The sequence below is a fragment of the Nesoenas mayeri genome (assembly GCF_963082525.1).
Source record: "Nesoenas mayeri genome assembly, chromosome: 12".
In the NCBI taxonomy this organism is placed as follows: Eukaryota; Metazoa; Chordata; class Aves; order Columbiformes; family Columbidae; genus Nesoenas; species Nesoenas mayeri.
Window position 1 is genome coordinate 17713921 of NC_137547.1, and position 22144 is coordinate 17736064.

Below are 22144 nucleotides of genomic sequence, written 5' to 3' on the forward strand. Positions count from 1 at the left end.
AAACCAAGGAGCTAACCTGAAAAGCCTTGAGGGAATTATGTATTTTTTACTCAGACTATTCTCTGGGAGGAAGAACTGGTTTGCTTATTTAGGATTTTTGGTCTTTGCAGGAAACTTGAGTTTTAATTTCCCAGGCAGGCATTAGGATTTCAGACCTGGTTCAAATGGCTGGCTGCTCATCACCTGGGAGCAAAGCTCATCTCTTGTCTCTGTGTTAGCCCACAAACCGTTCCATCAGAGAGCCTTCCCCTTCACATTCCAGCTCTTGTGTTCTTGGCCTCAGGTGGTGCCTGGGGCTGATGGGAGCGGTAGAGGTTTATATTTTATTCCCTCTTCATTCTGTGTGTTTGCTGCCTCATGATGCCTTCTGGATCTCTGTCTCTTCTATCACTATCTCTTACCTTGGGACTTTAAGACAAATTTCTTTTTGGCCTCTCAGCATCTCTTGGCCACTTTCTAACCCTTTTGCTTGGATTTTCCTTTTTCACGTGTCCAAGCGCAGAGGTTTCTTGCTGAGTTTAAAGCACCCGTGAGAAGCGTCAAGGAATGAGGATGGGAAGTTGGATAAACCAAGAGGCTTTGCCTGAATTCACAGCTGGGGACAGAGGTGGTGACCCAGACAGGAGCATCCTCCAGAGACAGAGCACACACTTCCCAATCCCAAAGCTTTCTGAAAATACAAACTCCAGCAAGGTTTACCCTTGATTTTTTTGTTTGTTTGTTTGGGTCTTTTTCGTTTTGTTTGGATTTTTTTACATTTTCATTTGTGACATGTACTTCAATATCTCTCATAAAATTCTCAGCAGCCGAATAATTGCTAACTTCTTGTCATACAGTGCTTGGTACAAAGGGGCTGGAAGGCAAGCAGCTTTTCTCTTAAAGGTTTTAAGAATTCAAAAGAAAAGAGTGAAATATGAGAAACACATTGGCAAAGGCCTCTGGAAATGAAGCGTGGGGCAGCATGTCTGTTGGGGTTTTCTGTTTGTTTGTTTGTTTGTTTTCCCCTCAAAGATGAGCCACTTCATTTACCTTCAGCTCTTCCACGTGGAGAGACACGTTTGCTTTCACAGCATTAGCTCGTTCACAGGACGGCAGTGGCAGTGGATCTGTCCCCAGGTCCCCAACCACCGCAGCTGCTCACCAGATGCTGGTTGTGCTCAGCTGGAGCCACCAGCTCCACGCAGAAGTGACAGCGTGGCTAATGAAACCGTGTCTGCATACTTCAGGTACGTTTTCTGTAAAGATACTTCCAATTCAAATTAATATCAAATCCATGGTGACTCATCAGTTCTTCCAGAGTTGGATGAAAGCTCTGGCCTGATACAAGTCTCTCACCTTGACCCTGCTGAGATCAGACTCTTCTGGTTTGTGTAGTAACGTGAACTGAAAACAACCAATTCCTTAATTAAGTGAATGAAAACATGTGAGGGACCACCTTCCCATCCCCGCTTTGCACAGCAGGTCCCAGTGACGTCTTGATCCATTGCTGCTTCTCTCGATACTGCCATAATACAGATATGAATAATCAAATATATCTTTACTTGATTTTGCATTAAGCTTACACCTGATATACTCATTAACACTTGCATTGTATTATTTTCCCTCTGAAATACTCTGAATGCTGTATTATTGCCAGCGCTAAAAGAATAAACAGCACAGAGTAGCTTTCTGCATTACAGCCTCAAATATTTTGTGCTACATAATCACAATAGCATATAATACAGAGTATTATATAGTTCTGCATTACTTTTAAAGCTTTGTTTGAAGTTCTTTCTTTCAGAAACAACTTGCTTTCCTGCATCAGATATCACAATATTCTTGACATACTTGTAGTGTCAGCTGTCTTGGGGTTTTTCTTTTGTTCAGTAGGCTTTAAAATACTAGTGACTATGTCTGCTTTGGACTGGTTGCATTGTCTTTTGGAAAAGTCAGACTTATAGGGGGCAAGCATGCTGCTAAGTTTAATTTAGCATATGAATTTATCTTTGTAGTTCTGTATATTGACCTCTATGGTTAGAAATTGTAAATGTTAGGAACTAACTTTTGTGAAGGCTTGAAAAAATAGTGTATGTGATGTTGGGAGCACAGCTGAAGCTGTTCCTCAATAGGAAATTAGGCAGTGTGGAACAACTTTTGGAGATTGGTATGTAATTCAAAGGTGAGCTCTACTAAAGTATCCTGTTCTAGATTCAGCCTTCTGTTTTAAGGCCAAATGTTGATTGTTTCAAAACACGGCAATATAATCAGGAAAAATTTGAGCCTAACCTGGTTAACAACTATGAGGCAATTGGTCCTTTCATTTTGCTTTTGATTTCCTTAAACAAAACCCAAGGAAAGCCTTGGTAGCAGTTACAGCACATATTATTATTATTATTATTATTATTATTGTTATTGTTATTGTTATTATTATTGCTACTGCTACCTTTCTCATTACCATACAGACTTCTTGTCTCAAGAGCTGCAAAGTTTCTGTACTGGCTGATTTCCATACCTTAATTATTAAAACAAACAAACAAACAAACAAACCACAACAGAACTTAGCAGTTCTGAAAGCAACCATTATTACTAGTGCTATAATACATTTCATTTTCCCACTAGACAATAAAGTTATTGAAAAAAATTAATCTGATGGAAATTATACCACAGAAAGTGAATTCTGAACTATGGAAAATAAGACTCAGCCACTATAGCCTCAAACACAGATTAAGTGTTCAGGTGCTGCTCAGCCAGTAAAAATAGAGTAGGTGTGCTGTGAATTTAAATAAAAGGCAAAAATAGCAGTCTCAATACATACGATTTTCATTAGCAAACTTTATATATTCATGACTATTTAAAATGTGGAATCTCTCTTTACATGTGTGCGTATACACACACAAACCCACACCTTTTTCATTAGCTAAATACATATTTTAATCTGCTACGATTAACAGCTTTATACAAAGAGAGTAAGTTGTGTTTCTTTTTCGTGTCGACCATATGAAAGTTCAGAGACAGATGGACAGATATTTAGAAATGAAAATACTTCTCAATAATGAATTGTGTTGGAAAGATATGTTCCTTCAACTAGCTCCTTAATTTCAGTATTCTTAAGTCTCTGTAGAGCATGCGGTACTTCACAAACCAAGAGATAATGAATCCTTACTTTTTGTACCAAGGAAAGATACTTTTTAAGTTAAATTAACATGGCTGTTACCAAGGCTACTGAATGTCATAGTTTTTGTTTTCAAAAACTGCAAAGGAACAGTAGCAATTCAAAATATTGCTCGGAGCTGTTCTCACGTTTTGCATTTTCAAAAGATTCTTTGGTGTGAAAGTGGCCATATTGCTACAGCAGCAAAACTCTATATATTAATTAAATATGTGAACTAGACTTTTCTTCTAGTGTTTGCCACAAATAAAATATGCAAAACGCCTTCTAAAGAACATCTGATGTGAGAATGATTTAACTTTTCGCTTGGCTGAGCACAGTGGCAATGGGGAATTTGTCTCTGAAGCAGCGCGCCATCACCTGACACGTCAGCGGAAAAGAGACGCGTTGGGCTTCATTCCCACGTTTCCCTCGAGTTCCCACTGCTGAGGTGCTGCAAACCCTCCACATCTCCATCCTCCCGTCAGCACCTGGATGGTGCCGAGCTCCACACAGGAATGCAATGAGCTCCATCCTCATCTGCTCTGCCTTTGCAAAAATGCTTCAAAATTTAGATAATTCAGATTTTTATCATTACCTCTGTATTTTTTTTTTTTTTCTGTATCACCAAATGATTTTTGAACAGTCAAGCAGACTGCTGGTTTTGTACCCTGTCAGGTGTGCCCAGGCTGGTTCATGTTCAGCTCAGTCAAAGATGCTGAAGGGAGTGGAGCATCTCCCTTATGAGGAAAGGCTGAGGGAGCTGGGGCTCTTTAGCTTGGGGGAGATTGAGGGGTGACCTTATTAATGTTTACAAATACACAAAGGGTGAGTGTCATGAGGATGGAGCCAGGCTCTTCTCGGTGACAACCAATGGTAGGACAAGGGGTAATGGGTTTAAGCTGGAACATAAAAGGTTCCACTTAAACTTGAGAAGAAACTTCTTCCCAGTGAGGGTGGCAGAGCCTGGCCCAGGCTGCCCAGGGGAGTTGTGGAGTCTCCTTCTCTGCAGACATTCCAACCCGCCTGGATACCTTCCTGTGTAACCTCATCTGGGTGTTCCTGCTCCATGGGGGGATTGCACTGGATGAGCTTTCCAGGTCCCTTCCAACCCCTGACATTCTATGATTCTATGAATGACCCTGCCCTGGCAGAGCCGGTGCTGGATGCTCGGATGGACGCACCGTGTTCTTGCAGGTGAGCGGGGGGACGAGCCTTTGGGTGCAACCTTGAAACCTCGTGTTATGTGGGAATTCACCCCACCCAGGGACAGAAACAGGAATCTTCCTGCTGGCATGGCTGGCCCTGGGTCTCCTCGCTTTCTCTTGATTTCTCCACTTTGATTTTGAGTCGGGAACTGCCCTGCTTTTGAAACGCCTGAATCTATATGATTCCGATGGACTCTCATGGCTGCTAAAATCGGTATTCCAGAGCTGTATCTGTGCTGCTTTCCCCTGCTGAGCAAGTACGTTGGCAGAAAAAAAAACCAACCAGCACCTTATTTTATATTTTATTTATTTTCTCTTTTTCTTTTTTTTTTTTTTTTTTTTTTTTTTTTTTTTTTTTTTAGGGAAAACCTAAAAGCTACAAATGCCATGGGTGTTGTAGTTCATTTTCTGAGCTTCACTACTGGAGCTCTAAAAACCTTTTTTTCTTTTTTTTTTTTTTTTTACAGAAAAACTTTTTGCAAGAATCAGCATGTAAACAAGAAGCCACTTCAGCCTCAGAGGCCGTGTCATCATTTCCTCATGGTTGTCTTGCTCGTGGGTCGCTGAGATGCCGCCGAGGGTGCCTCGTCCTCCTCAGCAACTCCCCCCTGAGGGTAGACCACAAAACACAGCTTCTGTCCCCAGCACGTCACGGACTCTACGAAGAGCAAACATGTAGGGCATTAACAGGGATGCTCGAACTCTTTTAAACAAAAGCGTGATGCTAGGGCGATGCAGCATGTGAATGAACGGGGCATCTTCCCAACCGGGGCTGTTTGACCTCGCTGCACAGCTGAGTGCCCCCTTCAACCCCATCACCTCCAGCTCAGCTGTAACTCAGTGTCTGTGCAGGAGGGGCAGTGGAGAACGGGCAGCTCTAGGGATGCCCACCCACAGCCCTTCCCCGGCCCCTGGCTGTGCCAGCAGCCGAGCCCCAACACAGCCGGTGGAAACCCAGGCAGAGCCAAGGGCTGCAGTGTGCTTGTTTGACAGCCCTTGCCTTGCAGCAGAACAATCAAAAGTCAAACACAGCCAAAACATAGAAGACTTGTGTGCAATTTTAATTTTATGTAACGTAATTATGTATGTAATGTAAGGCTTTCTTTTGAGTGTGAAATTATTCATCGTGTCGTGTTGGGCTTGTGCAGCGGGACATGCAGGTGGGAGGAAAATAGGCTGATGGGGAGGCAAAGCTCTTGGCTGTTTATTAGTCTTTTTGTGATAACTTATTTAGCCTCCGTGGACTCAGAGTTACATTCCCATGCATCTGCTCTGGGACAGGCTGCCATGAGCAAGCTGAATGGATGGGGAGTTGCACAGGGGCACAAAAGGAAGCAAATGTGCCCAGGAGGGAGCAAAGCCATTGCCCAAAGACAAGCACTGTCCGGCCACTTTGTGCCAAGGGGCTGCCTGTGACTGAGAAAGGCAGTTGGGCTGGCACAGGTGGTTCCCTGGCTGGTTTAGTGCTGATGCAACCAAGGTTAAGCAGGTCCCCACAGCCCCAGGCACAACCAGCAGCCCCAGGAGCGCAGCGAGGCACCGCGGTGCTGGCTTACCTATTAGCCTATTTACACACTTTGGTTTATTTCTCCAATAGACTCCAAGGAAAAACACTGGCACTCCAGTTAAAATGATAATGAGTCCAACTCCACAGACGACCGGCTCGGAGTATAAGCTGAAGATCAGCAGAAATGCCCAAAATGCCAGGTAAGTGATGGGGACGAGGAGGTTCACCTACCAGGAGAGAGCAGAGCAGAGCACAACTGCAGAGCAGCAGCAGGGGCTGACTGGTGGTGGGACTGCAGGCAGCGCTGCGGCTTCAGGACCCCCCCATGGGTCATGCCCCCTTCCCTCCACCACTGTTGACCTCCCTGCCCATCACAGCGAGTTCACAAGGGGTCTGCCTGTGTATCCAATTTTTTTTATACTAATGACATTTTGGGACATGGTTTGGGACCTCAAAACATTATCACTAAATCAGAAAACAAGCCGTTCTTCAAAACGGGAGGAAGGAGGGCTTGGTGTGCCTGTCCCACCATTTGCATCGCTACTGCAACCCAGAGATTTAGCTTTCACATTGTCACCTTGATAGGTCTGAAGATTTTGGGTTTCTTCCAGCGTAACACTAACAGGCCTATAATTGTCACTCCATAGCAGAGGTAGTTAATAAATGACACGTAGTTGATTAGTGTGTATGTGTCTCCAACAAGCATGATGACAAGGGTGGCCAAACACTGCAAAGAGAGAAGCATAGCCTTACTTGAGTCATTACAAGAAAAGGCAGCTTAAAATCAACAAAAATAAGCCAAAAACCCCCATTAAAGCAGTTAGACTTCTGTTGTTTACGGCTACTGCTGGGCATCTGCTGCCTCCTGCAGTTCAGTGCGTTATCCCCAAGCTGTGGGGATGGGGCTGAATGGGGATTTAGGGTTATTTGGGGCATGCTGAAGCCAGAGCCCAGCCAGTCTGTTCCTAAATACTCAGGGTTGCTGGCAGAGGGGGGCTATGCTGCCCGTGGCCCCACTCATCCACCTCTGTTGTGTGTTTTAAAGACTATTGAGCTCTATGGGATGAAAGAAGTATTTATTGCAGACTAACACATTGCGGTCAGTACACTACATTGTTGCAGGTGCCCTATATATTATCAAGAATAAGAGCTTTGCCCTTTAACTCCGCTGGCCCACAGCTTATGCTGCAGATGACTGGCATCATTAATCTTTTGAGCATCGCTTGTGTTTGGAAACTGGCGGATGGTAGAAATTTCCGTGCCTATGCTTGCCTGTTTGTACTGTATTATTTCTGCATTACTCTGTAAATCCAAGAGAGCTGGCTCAGGAGTCAAGGGGTTGTTCCTTGGGTCCTGCACCCCTGCCTGTCGGTACCCCCAGGAGCTGAGCCCCTGCCTGCACCACATACTGGTCCTGTGAATGTTGTCCGCTGGTGGCCAGAACCTGAAGGAAACTAAATACCCAAATCCCTCCAGAGACCACTCAGGAGTTTGGTCTGTGTTACCCCAGGCGATCCTTTTGCTTATGTCACTTTTTTGTAATTAGCTGTTTCAATAGCAACGTCCTCTCGGGAGGGATGGCTTCTGTGCCACTGGCACGAGGAATTAAGCACCACCACAGTCAAATGTCCCTTTGGTCCCTTCATGCCCTTGTTCAAAGCCTCACAGGCTTGGCAGGGGGTTTTCAATGCCTTGAGCAGCCTCTCCACAAAATGGATTTAAAATAGGGCGGTGTTCTATATTGACATCATATAACATGTTCCCTGCTTTCCTCTGACAGGCACACAATATCGTACGCACATACGACCCTCTCCTGCCACTGACGGGTTTTGCAGCGGTGCCACTCGGAGCGGTGAGATTTTGCGTGTAGGTGACACTGATGTGTCAGATCTGCTCATGGTGTGGGTGTGATCCCTGAGCGGTGTGAGGCTCAGAGGGGTGTGCTGCTCCCCTTGGCCACCCAGCCACAGGCACACAGCAGGCGGGACAGCCAGCTGCTCCTCACTGCCTTGTAAAAAAAGCCCAGTCTCTTTATTTTACATCTAGCTTGGCCCCTTGATTTTTGAAAGGATTAGTAAAAATACAGGTCTCACTGGTGATGTTAAAAAAGCCTTTCTCCACATACAAAGAAATCTCTCTCCATGCAAAAAGCTAGGTGTGATTCACTGGAAGGGAAAAAGGAACCTGATGTATTAATTAAGTTTGCCTAAAGTCTGACCCAGTTTGCTATTGTAGCTGCCTACGCTATATTATTTTTATATTTCTATTTCTTAAGGAATTAATATTTCATAGCAGCATTTGATATACCCTGATCTGCATTAAAATGCTTCAAAGTGATGAACTGATATGCAGCATTGGTTCTGTGACTGGCACTACAATTCACAGAGCATGGTTTGAGTGGGGGGGCTGGTGTATGCCTGATAGATGGCCCAGATTGGCTTGGGTGGCCCCCTCATGTTGGGGCTATTTCACAGCGAAACAGCCTCTGAAACTCAGCATGTTATTTTAGCCGATGTATTTTTAAGGACAAAGGAGTTCTGCTTCCTCAGCACCATCGGAGCTCAGCTGCCTGGCAGGAGCACATGATGGGGCCAGTGGCTTCTGCTTGCCGGGGCAGGATGGGGACAGTGTACCCCAAAACCCTGCACAGGCAACGTGTGAGATGTTTGTGATGGAGCACTAGGCCCCAGGAATGCCATAAAGCCTCAGCTAGATGGATATTTTGTCGTAAAAGTGGAACGTGCAGGAGGCTTATCTGGCGAAATTTGGTCTGGGTGTATTGTGCCAGTATTGCTGTTAGAGCCAGGAGACACATAAATGTGCACCTTCCCAGTGCATCTGGGGTCAAACCCTCACAGGTTTAATATCAGTGATAAATCTAGAGTTGGCAGCAGAGGATGCAGCCAAGATTTCAATCAAATGCCTTTTGGGAAATTCCCTTGCTCGGGCCATGCAGCTGGGGAGGGCAGCACCAGGAGTCATTTCCCTCTTTAACATCTGCTGCAGTAAAGCCCATCGCATATTCTATCTTCTTCATTGGTAAAACTGTATGAAGCTCTTTGATTCAAGTAATAACTTCTGTAAGTCATTAGTATCATGGACATTTATGGTGTATAAAAAGTGAGAAGAATCTTCTTCCCATGGGAGCACACCAGCAAGCTGACCAGCCCCAAACCCTCCCACCGCTTGACCTGTTGGGTTTTGATCTTTGCAGGTGACCTCTTGTCTACCTGACACATTCAGCAGATGCATTAATTAGGGCCACTCTAATCACTGTCCCTAGTTAATTTTTTGGCCCACAGAAAAATACCCCATGTCCTTGGAGCACTGTCTGATCATCCCTCACAAGACGCCTTGCTCATTGAAAGTAAGAGACTTTAGGAGCACTTTGTCCTCTCTGTGGGACCCGCCATGTCTCTGGCTTTGGCGGTGGGATTTAAAGCAGTCCTGCCTGGGTGGGATTAGCAGTGACCACAGATATTTCCAAATGTTTGTGGAAAGCAGGTAAAATTGGTCAAAAAGCTTGTCTTTTGTTACAGAAATATCTCTGTTTCAAAAGCCAGTCTCTGTCTCTGCGCTGGGTAGGGCCAGTGGTAACTGGCTTTTATTGCAGCTCAAGTGAGGTGTGAGGGAACCCTCCAGGTGCCAAGGGTGGTTGGGAGCGGGAGGAATTATTTCTGAGGCTGAAGGCTGTTCCTCTCTGGGGCTGTTGGAACTGCCAACACCCACCAGCAGCACTCCAGGCTGACTTGCTTCTCTTCTTCTGGGGTAAAATGGCCTCTCAGGGGATTTTTCCAGCTCTCCACTCCATGATTCAGTATTTCTAAAAGCAGGTTACAGGGCGACAGAGCAGAGATGGTAAAACTTACGCAGACGAGCAGGGCCGGGATGGGCGTGCAGTGCTTGACGTGGATCATGGCAAGCAAACTCGGCAAATGGCCTTCTCGGGCACCAGAGAAACATAACCTGGAAAGAAGAACAGTAACGCTGAATCCCCTGGCTGTACAACAGCCCGTTCAATATCTAGCCATGTAACATCTCCAATCTCAACTGCCTGCATCGGTCTGGGCGTGGAAGGGAACTGTGGCCAGCGGGTGCCGGTCTGTGACTGGGGAGACCACTAGAGCCTGCCAGCATAACACGGTGTAAGTTATCTCAACTAGATCCTTCAGAATATGAGGCCTTTAATGGCTACTGTCATCTGTGAAATGGACTGCTCTGAGATGCTGAACTACCTCTGAGGAGGAGGAGGAGGAGGACTGAAATCTGTGCAGTCCCTGCCTGCTGGCCAGCAGTCTGCTTGCCCAGGGTGGGATGAGTACTGTGTAGGTTGTGAGGTGATCAGCCATACATAGCCAAGGCATAAAAACCCCTCATAGATATTTTGAGTGTCAGAAATGTTTTGGATAAGGTTTAACATGCCTTAATATTTCCTTTTAAAGCGTATAATCTGTTAGGTATGCTCTTAGATTTGTCGCATCTCATGATATTTGTGAAAATGCTGAGATAAATAACTTTCACAAGATATTTGACTTGTTTCCTCCCAAAAATTTTGTTACTTTTTAATTAAGTTCAGACAGGTGAAGTAATATAAATAGATTTTACAGATTCTGGTCCCACTATCAGCAGTGTGCACGCAAAGCATCTTGCCTGAAAACAGTTTTTTCCAGCATGGGAAGGAAAATATCTGTAATTTGGAACAGCACCAGGCCCTAAAACTCCTCTTTGAGCAAAGCACAGTTTAGCTTGTAGCTACTGGAGCTTTATTGATGTAAAATGACTAAGGTTCCATGTTAAAGCTGTGTTTGGCTCTTACTGTGAGCAATTCCACATCTGCAGGCAGTTTCAGTAGCTCGTAAGGATTATTTTGCAAGAGATTCCATGATTCAATATTACATTTGCTGATTAAAAACAAAGCAATTCATATCTGAATGTATGCAACACACCCAACAACGACCTCATGCTCCACAACATCCAAAATATCTAGCTAGCATTACTTTAGCAAATTAAATTAAAGCAGCCCCTCCCCAAATTAGATAATGTTCATAAAATTGTACTCCATCTAACCTTGATGAGGTAAAAAGGTATCCATTTATTCCTCCAAATGTAGATAGGGCCACTGAGACTGGCATAACCCAGGAAAAATAGCCCAGTAACTTTTCACCAAATGTCTAAAGCAACAGAAGGCAGAGAAACTGAAATACACTGCAAAGCACAGAACTGAAATCAAAGTGTATTTTAGACATCCAGGGAATGGTTTACTTACTACCGCCACAGCGTTGGAGGACAAGAGCTCTTGGGGTGACATGGCAGTGAAATATGCAATGTTGGTGAACGTATACACAAATGTCACCAATGGGATGGATATGAATATGGCACGAGGTAGGTTCCTAATAAAAGAATCAGGAGGGTAGGTAAGAAATTACAGTCATGCACAGTGAGACCACAACAACCGTGTACAGCCTGGGGAAGGTCACCCAGCTAGGTGGGTTCATTGGCTGTTTCTCCAGAGGGAACCGTGTTTCCATAGGCTCTGACCCGCTGCAGGCTGGAGAAAGCTAAAAGTGCTATGAAATGCCACGTCTGCAGAGGGCAGCTCCCTGGGCCAAAACCACCATGTGCTCCCTTTGGGCTGTTGGTTGGGACTCAGGCAGCGTGTTGTTGAAAAACCCAGCAGCCTTTTCTCAATAACCCTAGGTACAAGTACCAGTGGTGGAATAAAACACCATGTTTTGCTTTACCTTTGTCTGCTCTGAAAAGGGACAGGATCCTGTTGTCCAGGTGGCTGCCTTGGCCCATCCCATGCTGTAAACCTGGTCTGGTCATAAAATGCCATGGCCACTTAGAGTAGAACAGATGTACTTGGCCTCTGATTCAGAGACCTCCTTAGAGGTGGACACCTGAACCATTCTGTATCTAACACAATCATGCACTTTTCTCTGTGTGTCAGATTTGGAAAAAATGTTTTTTAAAAAAGTATTTAGCCTTTGTGATTTGAACAGATTTAGTAAAAATGGGAAGTTTTCTTGGTTATCCAGTTACTTTTTTTGTATTTTGGTTTCCCTTCAGAAACTGCAAAAATAAAAAATGAAGTCCATTCACTCCTTTTTATTTCTCAAGTGAGGCCATATTTGCCTTATTTAAATCATAACTTTTCATTATTCAGCTTTGAAATTGTGGTGGTCCGTTACAATGTTGGTGTTCCATTGAGGGAAAACATTACCACACTTTCTTTATTCCTGCCAAGATCTCTGGACGTACACTTTACCACTCACTAGTGTGAAGGCGTGTGCAGAGCCACTCATAAGGCCGCAGCTTTAATTCATTTCCATCCAGGCTGTGTAACAGCTTAAACTTCTCATTTAATTGCTGTGTGCACTGGATGCCTAGAAATAACTAATGCTCCGAGAGCTGCTCTTGGCGTTTGTCACTCCACTTCATCAGCTCAGGAATGTTGAAATGTTTGAGCTTTGCTTTATAAAAATCACTTTCCCTCCAGCTTTCCCAGTCTGCTTGTGACAATCCTTTCCAAGCCCCTTCCCACACCCAGGACCAGCAGCGACTTGATGTCAGTCGCCCCGGTGGGCGAGTGCCCACAGCTGTGCTGGGGCAGAGATCGCTGCCTTCATCATGCAATGACTTTCCAATCTTCTCTGTTTCAGATCTCTGGGGAAGATCACCTTTGAGTAGGAAAGCAAAGTGACTTCCAGCATAAATCAACGTTTTTCTAATACACGTGATTCTCCCTATAAAAACTTGTGTGGTACTGTATGATTGAACAGTGCCAGAGAGATACTGCTTTGTCTATAGACTGGTTTGATTCAGTTAATGCTTTGTGCAATATGTTTCTAATTTCAGTGTTTCTTCCACTTGCCTGCTATTTGTTCTAGACAAAAAAATCCTTCATTTAGAAAGACTGGTCCCATAGACACAGAATGACATCGCTGCAGCTTATTAAATGAATAATATTACCAGATGGCTCCAATGTCTCAGCACTTCAAGAAAATGTGGATGGCATGGAAATGGATACTTGCCTGCGGGGATCAACCAGTTCTTCTGTTACATAGTTCAAGAAGTTCCAGCCACTGAAGGCAAACGACCCTTGAAGAAAAGCTAATGCTAAATGCCCCACCGACGGAGTCATCCAAAAATTGAATGCGTTGCTTGGTATCAGCTCTTCATAGTTTCCTGCACAGAGAGCGCAAGCAAGAGGTTAAGCCATCCCTAGAGAAGTGCTACCTACAAGAGACACCACGAAACAGGTGAACTTTTGGCTTTTACTCTTTATTGGATTTGAGACTTCATGCTCATGCTTATTCATTTTACACCCAGAGCACTTCAGATCTAAAGGACACACAACAGACTGAAAAATTTCAGTAACTATTGTGAAACATCCTCAGCTGCCCCCTGTTATTCTATCAAAACATCAAAACTGACAAGGTGGGTAGGAAAGCGACTTTTTAAAGGAGATACAGCTGATTTCTCTGTTGTGCCATCCTTTCCATGGCTATGTGAGTACATAGCATCATGGTTCAGCTAAACCCTGGGTACCTTTGGGTCGGTTTTAAGGAGGAAATAGTGCAGTAAGCGGGTAAAATCAAGTCTATCAACAGTACGACACCCATGTTAGTGCTGTCTCACAGAGTACCTTTAAAGATCTGTATGAAGCCCACAATAATGATAAGGGTCAGGGCTAAGAGTTTTCCTGCTGTAAATATGTCCTGGATGCGTGTTGCCCATCGAACGCTGGAGCTGTTCACCCAGGTCAGGAGGACTGGAGAGCAAAAGACTGAATTCAGTGAAATGAAATTATGTCTATTTAAGAACACACAGGCAAAGCATTGAAAAGCACAGACTGATAGACGCGTTCCTGCCGGGAGCCAGGGTGAGGAGGAGCGTTGCCTTTCCCAAGGAGATCCCAGCTGCAGGGGCATCCCTGGCGGCCAGCAGCCTCCCCCCTCAGGCGCTGCCGCTCGGGGCTCCCCCAGCTCTAGTAACTGTGCCTGAGTAGTGCTCAACATGTGGGGATCGCTTCCTTCTCATGGAAACGGTGAACAGCTGGAGTCCCTGCAGCTCTGGTTTGCTTCTGCTGGCTCCATAATTAATGCAGAGCCAGTGGCGTGCTGCTCTTCTACACACTCGCACTTGTGAATGTAAAAGAAGACTAGGAAGGGCTCAAATGTTTATGGGTAACCTGTGCTGGTGGCTGGCTCTGAAGGGAGCACAGCCCTGTCCCATGCCACAGGATCACCTGCTGTCACTTTCCTCAGGACCCACAGGGGTTCGGGTGTCGTTGTGCACTGCTCCAGCCCATGGTGCTTGCTGCAGGCAAGTGGGAAGGGACAGAATATCCCACACCAGTCATGGTGCCTGTCCTGGGACCTCCCTGCTTGCCTTTTGGATTGTGGCCATGACCCCAGCCTGGCTGGGGTGGCCCCTTGAGCAGTCCCATGTAAAACTGAGGCAAACATTGTGTGTGTGCGAGAAGCAAATACTCACGTAAACACACCATGGAGAGGATCCTGGAGGCATTATAGGGGGGGATACAGTTAGGGAAGACGGGCTGCAGGACATAGTTTGAGAAGGTCAGAGAGATGACAGCTAGACTAGTTGGGTACATGATAAGCACTGCACTCCACAGCAGTAGAAACCTGAAAAGACAAGAAAAAGCACAAGAAAGCAGTGCTGGGCGTGTGCTGGAGGTAATGCATGCTCAGTGGTGCAGTGCTTCAGGATGGTGCCCGAGGCACCAAGACCAAGCACCTTTGTCCCCGTCACATCTAACAGTCACCTACTTGTGCCTCTCCTCATCCCTTTTCCCATGTTCCCAGTGCAATCTGAATTTTAAGTTAAACATTTTTAAGCGAAGCACAGTTTAGGGATGTATAAAAGAGTGAGGATTATGTCCAGTGGGTGTGCTTTGACTTAGCTGTGTATGTCAAAGTGAAAGCATCTCTGTTGCTCCTGGGCTGACATGTTAACTGCAGCACACAGCGGTCCCTACGCTGAAGGCATCTCTGAAGGGTTTTGGCAGGGCCGCCAGCTGTGGGCCGGCTGCACTCTTGTGGCTGCTACTGGCTCCTTGACGGTCACTAGGGGGTTTCTTGTCACCATTCAGCTCTGCAGCCTGGGCCAGGCCAGCTTAGTGCTGCAGTGTTCTGCGACCACCCAACCAGGTCCCACCGGGGCTGGTTTTCTGCCTCCAGCTGCAGCTGATTGCACTGAATGAGGTGCCCTTGCAAATATAAAGTGTGGGATATTTTGGTTTCTCACTCTAGGAAAAGGAAAAAAACCACTTATCTTGTAAAATCAGCAGTGCATCTGGCTAGTGTTTTAGGATATTTGAAGTAGTATTATTTCTGTAGTAGAAAATGAAATCCTTCTTGCCATGTACACATACATGTTAACTCTTTCACATACATGTATAAATGTAAAAGTGCAAGGATACACAGCACATCCTTTACTTTGCCTTGTTTCTGAGAAGTATGGGGTCAATCTGATGCTTCCTTTTGTTATTAACTACCAGAATTGATTTGGTAAGCTGGTGTGATGCAAGAGCATCACCTTCCCAAGTACCTTCCCAAATGGTACTATTGTTTTTAAAACTCAGTTTTGCTGTTTTGTTTTGCTTTCCCTCCTATTTATTTTTTGTGCGACTGCTTCCCCTTCCCCATTTTTCATGTATTCCATTGTGGTTCAGCATGGTTTTTGCCCAGTAACAGCTCTGTGCTGTTTGGTGCTGAGGGTGGCATACCCAATTTGGGGCAGCTCTGCAAGCAGGAGCCTGAGCACGGGGCAAGCTAAGAAGCTGAACCCCAACACAGGGACTCACTGGGTTAAAACACTGAAGACCACCCTTGACTTAAAGACTGCAGGAATTGCTCACTGATAGCATTAGGATGCTGGTGGTGCTCAGCAAGGTCAAGTTCAGCCCTCATTGCCACAGGAGTCCCATTCAGGTGTGCCCAGCAGCACTGCTGGTGGCTGCCAGGGTTGGGCAGAGCTGTGCTCGTGGGGCCACGGGGTTTGCTGGGCAGAGGCCACCAGCTCTTCCCTGCCATGTTCATCTTAACCCGCGTGCTTTATGTAGGCAGAGAACTGTGTTCAGATAAAAACATTCAGTGGGGTGAATGACTCTGAAAAAGTATTCCGGGCAAAGCTGACCCTTTTATGCTACGATATAGAGCACGCTACAGTTGGTATTGGGTAGAATACAGTTAAACGGGAATGTGAATTATTCAGTAGATTTCTGACAGTCAATTTGTTTCATGCTGAATTGAAATACATTCAGAACTGATAATGCCAATTACAGTAAATGCAGAATTTCAGCAGAGAGTGACAAAGTTGCACTGTCAAATGAAGCTCAAAGAACAGATGGCTTTAAAACAAGAAGGAAGCTTGCCTAAGATGTAGGTCTACTTTTATCTTGTGTTTTTTCCCGGCAAGTTTTAACCAAAGCCTGTTTCTGAGAAAAAGATCTTCACGCTAGTCACTCAAACAACGTTCCCGTCCCTGGCCATGCGGCTGGGGCTGCACTGCCGAGCACTTGCCTTGGCCCTCGTGGTGCTGTCGGCAGCTGCCAGGAGCAGGACTGGGAGCCAGAGGTCCAGCCAGATGGGAATGGCTGTTCTTGTATTAAACTGCTCATGGGGAAGAGGCATTTGCTGTGGGTGGGAATTAATCCTGATGAAATTACCCAACAACCTGAGTGTTCTAGGAAGTCTTTGCTTTTGAAGCACCACCTTTTATCATATGTTGTGTTGGAAGAGTTAAGACTGCCATCTCCTTAGCAAAGAACAACTGTTCCAGATCAGTTATGATTAATTTAAGTGACATAGGGCTGAATATTCCTGCAGACATAACTGATTTTCAGATGTCCTCCCTATCATGGTGTATGAAATTTGATAACTGGAGGTGTGCTTTCTGCCTGGGGCAGCCATGCAGAGGGGGTGTAAACAGCTCTGGCAGCCGAAAGTCCAGCTTGAAGCAGGGAAATGTCATTGTGGCACACCTGGAGTTACTTTGCCTGGCTCTTCAAGTGGAAGGTGGGTAGTGGGAAAGTGGCTCTTCAAGTGGAAACTGCCCTGAGGGCTGAGTTGTGGCACTGAGAGCATCAGGAGCTGAACCCCATGTGGTTACTCAGTAATTTACAGCACTACAAGAACCAGAGAAGTTAAATCTTCTCTCATTCCTGACTGAGAAACAATCAGACCTTTAGAAAAAGGCTGGAGACAGCTGAATGTAGAGAAAAGGAAGGTGTGTCTGCTCCTATGATCTTTCTTTGTTTCTTTTTAAATTTTTCTTCTTCTCTCTCTCCTGAGTGTTGGAGTTTGTGTGGGCAATCCAAGCATCTGCATGTGCTAATGGCAAAAGGGACAGTAAAATAACCTTATTGTCTGAGGTTACTGTTCTTCTGAGCAACTCGTGGCTGCATGTAATGACTGTCAATGGCTGTTAGCTGGAAGGACTCTGCCTTGTTTTTTTGTTAAGTCTAATTGAAAGTCCACTGAAATTAATGGCTATCCTCCCATCAATGTGCATGTGTATTAAATAATGTCTCTAATTAGATTATTTTTCCCAATTTCAGTGGAATAAGGGACAATCTGTGGTAGGAAATACTGCTTTAGGGAAAGTGTGGCGTTCATATGGAAGTGCCTGTCATCTCTGGACCAAAACTGAATTTTTTTCAGATATCTCTGCATACTAATTTCCTCACCTGTTGAAAGAAATGAACAGGATGGTTTGATCTGGGTCTCTAATAGTCTAGTGGACTTGGTGAAATTGGTTCTGGAACTTGTATTTGGGATGTACCTGTACCCCCAAGAGGATCTTGAAATAGATAAAAAATATGCAGTCACAGCAGCCTGTGAAAATAGAAAATTATAGTGTACCCTACTGCTGTATTGTTAACAAAAGAAAACAGTTTGAAAAAGATGCTGTAGTACAGATCACCTTATGATGGGAGAATCTGAACTGGTTTAAGAAAGTTGGAGCTACTTGAATATTATTAATATTATCCTGCATTGCTGAAAGAATTATTGCCTTCAGAAACTTCAGATTTTTGCAGTAACAAAAAGGAAACAAAGAAGGGTATTTGAAACATATTTTACTTGTAGTTTGGAGTGACACATAAAAGTTTGGCTTAGAGCGCTCTGCTGATTTCAGCCCTATTGATTTTCAGTAAGGATCTATCATCAGTCCTCAGTCACTGCTGGAGAAGCAGCTTAGTTGCAATGTTGTTGCTGAGCATTATTTATCAGAAATGTATTTATCAGAAGTTGTATTTATCAGAAATGCACTAGTGTTTTTTTCATGAAGCTGAATTTATTAATTGTCTTCTGCAAGAATACGTATAAAGCCTGTCATTTACTTGTTTGGGCAATGTTCTTTTTATGATCTGTACAGACATGCAAGCCCATATGCATGTAAGATGAGCTGTGCTCAGCTCCAGCAGCACAGGATGTGACCCATTCGCTGCGGTTACTGTGCTCATGCACAGATGCTATTTAAAACCAAGATGATTTCTAAATGAAGATGAAAGTGAGAAGTCTGCTCTCGGGTACCAGACCAGAGCCCAGTGCAACAGAAGTTGCACCTCTGCCTTCTCCCCTGGCCAGAGCTGCTGGGCCATGTCCCTTCACCAGTGCAGTTTTGCCATCGCCGCCGCTGTCAGCAGCATTTGTGCCCTGTCCTGCAGCTGCACCCAGACACAGAACAGGGCTGCTGCTCTGCAGCCAGAGCTTCTGCTTCTTTCTTTTACTCCATTCACTTTCTTACATCATACCTAGCAGTGCTATGATTTTTTTTTTAATTATTATTTATTCACACAACCAACTATCAACACTCTCAGGCACAGAAGGTGGGGCATGTAGTACTCCAATGGCTGTTACAACCAAATAGTACTCCTTTGTTCCTTGTACCTATACAGGAAAACATAGGGAGGATTTTGAATGGCAGGGACAAGACAACGGATGTGAAGAGGAAATGTTGTGGGCTGGGTGGGTACGGTACATGCTCCTCTAATAAACATCTTCATGTGAATAGACCAAATCATCCAAATCTGCCATTGCGAAAATCCTTTGGCAGATGCACTAAAACTTTGTGTGTTAAATTTGATGTTGCTTACTGTAGAAGGGTTACATTACAAAAGAAAATGGAACTTTTTGAGAAGCAGTGTTTTTTTCCTCGGGGGAGGCAGAGTGCAGGCTCCCGAAGGGCCCCATCCAGCTCAGAGTGCCGGGAGGTGATGGGTTCTTCCCAAGTGGAAAACTGAAGGTGCTTGTGAGAATTCCCCTGAGCTGCAGGTATTAGGTGGTGGCTCAGCAAAGTGTGCAGCAGGGTGCAGTCCCAGCCCAGCTCTACCGGAAATTATGACCGAGCCCCTCTGTCTTTTACACAAAAACCTACCAGGAGGCTTCTTGCCTAAGGTAACCCTTGGCCATACTTACAACATGGTGTATTTTCTTGTGAGAAAATGAAAAGTGTCTTTGCAAATCAAGAACGGGAGCACTGCTGCTTCTCTTCTGGTGATGAGGTTGTGCTTTTTCAATACTGCTTGTTCATTGAAAGCCTAGACACCAAGTGTGCTGCTGCTGCAGCAGGGAGACCCCTGCTTTTTTGGAGCTGAAAGCATTGCTCTGTCCCCAGGTAAATGCTGGGTAGTGACCCATCAATGGGTGTGCGGGCTACCACACAAATTCTCTGAACATGGCAGAGTGAGCTGAGGAACAACTAAAGCTGGGTTTAGTCATACTTGATTTCTAATTACTTTCTTTTTCTCTCCTAGAAAGCATAATTCTTTTGGTTTTCTTTAACTGATGGTTTCACAGCGATATTCCTGGGATAGCACTTGTGACCACTTGTGCAATGTTATGCTCTTTCATTTTTGTGTTCCTTGCTTGCAGACCCCGTTCCTGGGAGCAGGTATTGGGGAAGCTGCTGCCTGCTGCAGCGTCCTGGGGGTGCGGGGATTTGCTGTGCAGTTCCTGCACCCCGTGAGAGAGCAAACCTCAGTGAAGATCAGCTGAGATTTTGGTTAACCAAGCCTATGCTGTTGTTCCCTCAATCATGCTGTGACATGAGTGTAATTTTCTATGCTAAGTGGGACAATGTTCAGAGCAGCAATTCTACTGACTGAAGAAACACAGACTTTTATAAGAACTAGAATAAGGCAGTGGCTTATGTTTGACAATCACCAGAAAACTCCCTTGTCACCCGATGTGTTTTTGGATGCTGGCTGTGCCCAGTGCTTGGGTGGCACTGAGCCAAGGCAGCATGAGCAAGGGGACAGGCCATGGGACTGGGGGACAGCCTGCCAGCATTACGCCTGTGCTGATTTACTTTAGCTCAGTGGCCAGCTCAACTGCGACAAGCTTGTTTTCTGACGCAACAAAATATACAGTCAAATATAAATGATGACCTCTTCTCACTTGTCCGTTCCTCCCTTAGGCACACTACTCCACTTCAGGTATTTTCAAAGAGAAATCATTCCCTGAGTTGGCATTTCCCTCTCCTCAAATTTACAACCCTTGTTTGTGTACAGTTGCAGTAAGTGAGGCAGTGGTGCAAGCGGGCACCTGAGCCTGACGCTTCTGGGGGAAAATCTCCTTATCCAGCAGTTTTCTGTATTCTGCTGTAGGAAGGTTTCACAGTGTAATGCCACAGAAATATTTGCTGCCTTCTGCATTGGCAAAGGAGGGTTTTGGATTATGTAGTAGCTCCATCCTGGCTTCCCTGCTGTGTGAAGCTCCTCAGTACAAGGTACTGATCATTTATGGCTGGCACACAGGAATGTCACATGGACGCAGCATCATTTACCACCTGGTTCTTTCCTTTCGTGGACTTTATTAAGAGAAGGAAGTGAAAGTGTCTGTAGCTCTGTGTAGGAGCGATTTGGTATTTCTAATGAGAGCAGGAAAAATCACTTTGCAAAAGCATTTTATTGACAAACGTTCCGTGTCTCTTCCAAGTCAGATATCTTCTCCAAACTTAATATACTTAGTGTTTTCAAATTACTTTATAGAGATAGGGTACTTACCCAGCTAACCCACCAAAAATCTCTGTGACGTAGGAATAATCCCCTCCTGATTTGGGGATAGTGACTCCCAGTTCGGCGTAACATAGAGAGCCAAGGGCAGCCACCCCGCCGCCAAGCACCCAAATAATGAGGGCAAGTCCCACCGAGCCGGTGTGCTCCAGAACTCCTTTTGGCGAAATAAAGATCCCAGAACCAATGATATTACCTGGAAAGGATAAAAGGCTTGCAGTTAGGTAAAGAAAGTGAGAAATGCATTTTTTTCTTAAAGAAAAAAGGCAAACAAACCCACAGCTCTCACCCAATCAAACAAGAATCTCCCAACAAATCCTCTCCCAGATTTTGCATGATTGTATTTGATCTGATTAGACGCTTGGGAAAGCATTGCTATTTATTGGCACTCCGGGAGGGTAAGTGCCTGTTTGCAACCAATGGCTCTGTGGCATGAGCTCAGACAGCTTGCACAACCGTGTGCTGTCACCCACCGTGGCCAAATATATCAAAGGGAGCTAGAAGCATCTTGTAATGAAGATTTTAATCTCCTCCTGAAAAGAATCTAGACAAGATAAGGCCCGTCTTCAGGGGGGCTGGGAAGTCAAAATCCTCCCCCCCCCGCCCAATGGCATAGCACACAATGCAGGGGCCATGAGAGGCTGGGTGCAGGGATGCCCCTTGGGCACTGTGACTCATGGAGGGAGAAATGGGAAAGAGTACCTGCCAGCATAGATACATGCGTATTTCTGTTTTTCACAGACACCTGAAAATACTGCCATTTTGGGGAGCATGTTGAATTTAGGCCATACTGCTTTTCACCACAATAGATCTGTAGATTTTACTTGCCTCTTTGGGATGGGACAGTACTCCTTTCTGGCAACCCCAATGGTGAACAAACAGGAATTGCCCAAAGACAGAACGAAGCAGCCCATAAATGAGTCTCCGAGCTCCCCACATGCTGTCTCTGCCTTCTCAGTGCTCTCTTTCACCTTAGTTCAGGTTTGCTGCTATTTTTGGCAGCAAAGAGCAGATGCGAATACCCATCCTTCAGCAAGCTCCCGGTGAGACCTTCCACCCCCACACTGTCACCTTTCCATTGTGTCAGCACATTGAGTCACGATAAAATCCAAACGCAGCCTGGCATCCTCTAAACTGACAAGGAATCTATCAAGATGATGTGCAATGTTACAGTGCAGTATCTCTGCAGACCTGTGCTGTGTGGGGCTGGTGGGGTGACCCCCGTGCTGGCAAGGGGTGCGAGCTGACTGCATGCC

At 45.2% G+C, this 22144-nt stretch overlaps 1 protein-coding gene across 1 annotated transcript in view; it reads right to left on the bottom strand.

Annotated features, from left to right (window-relative positions):
- Window positions 1–4325: 4325 nt before the first annotated feature.
- The window catches only part of SLC7A10 (solute carrier family 7 member 10), a 38520-nt gene continuing 20701 nt past the window's right edge, over window positions 4326–22144 (bottom strand). Inside the window, exons 2-11 of the mRNA XM_080352095.1 lie at window positions 20880–21084; window positions 14342–14493; window positions 13491–13616; window positions 12877–13030; window positions 11109–11232; window positions 10910–11013; window positions 9712–9808; window positions 6420–6569; window positions 5892–6069; window positions 4326–4993 (exon numbers count right to left, since the gene is read on the bottom strand). Of these exons, the coding sequence (XP_080208221.1) occupies window positions 4866–4993; window positions 5892–6069; window positions 6420–6569; window positions 9712–9808; window positions 10910–11013; window positions 11109–11232; window positions 12877–13030; window positions 13491–13616; window positions 14342–14493; window positions 20880–21084 (1418 nt within the window). The 3' untranslated portion in view covers window positions 4326–4865. The remainder of the gene's footprint in view (window positions 4994–5891; window positions 6070–6419; window positions 6570–9711; window positions 9809–10909; window positions 11014–11108; window positions 11233–12876; window positions 13031–13490; window positions 13617–14341; window positions 14494–20879; window positions 21085–22144) is intronic.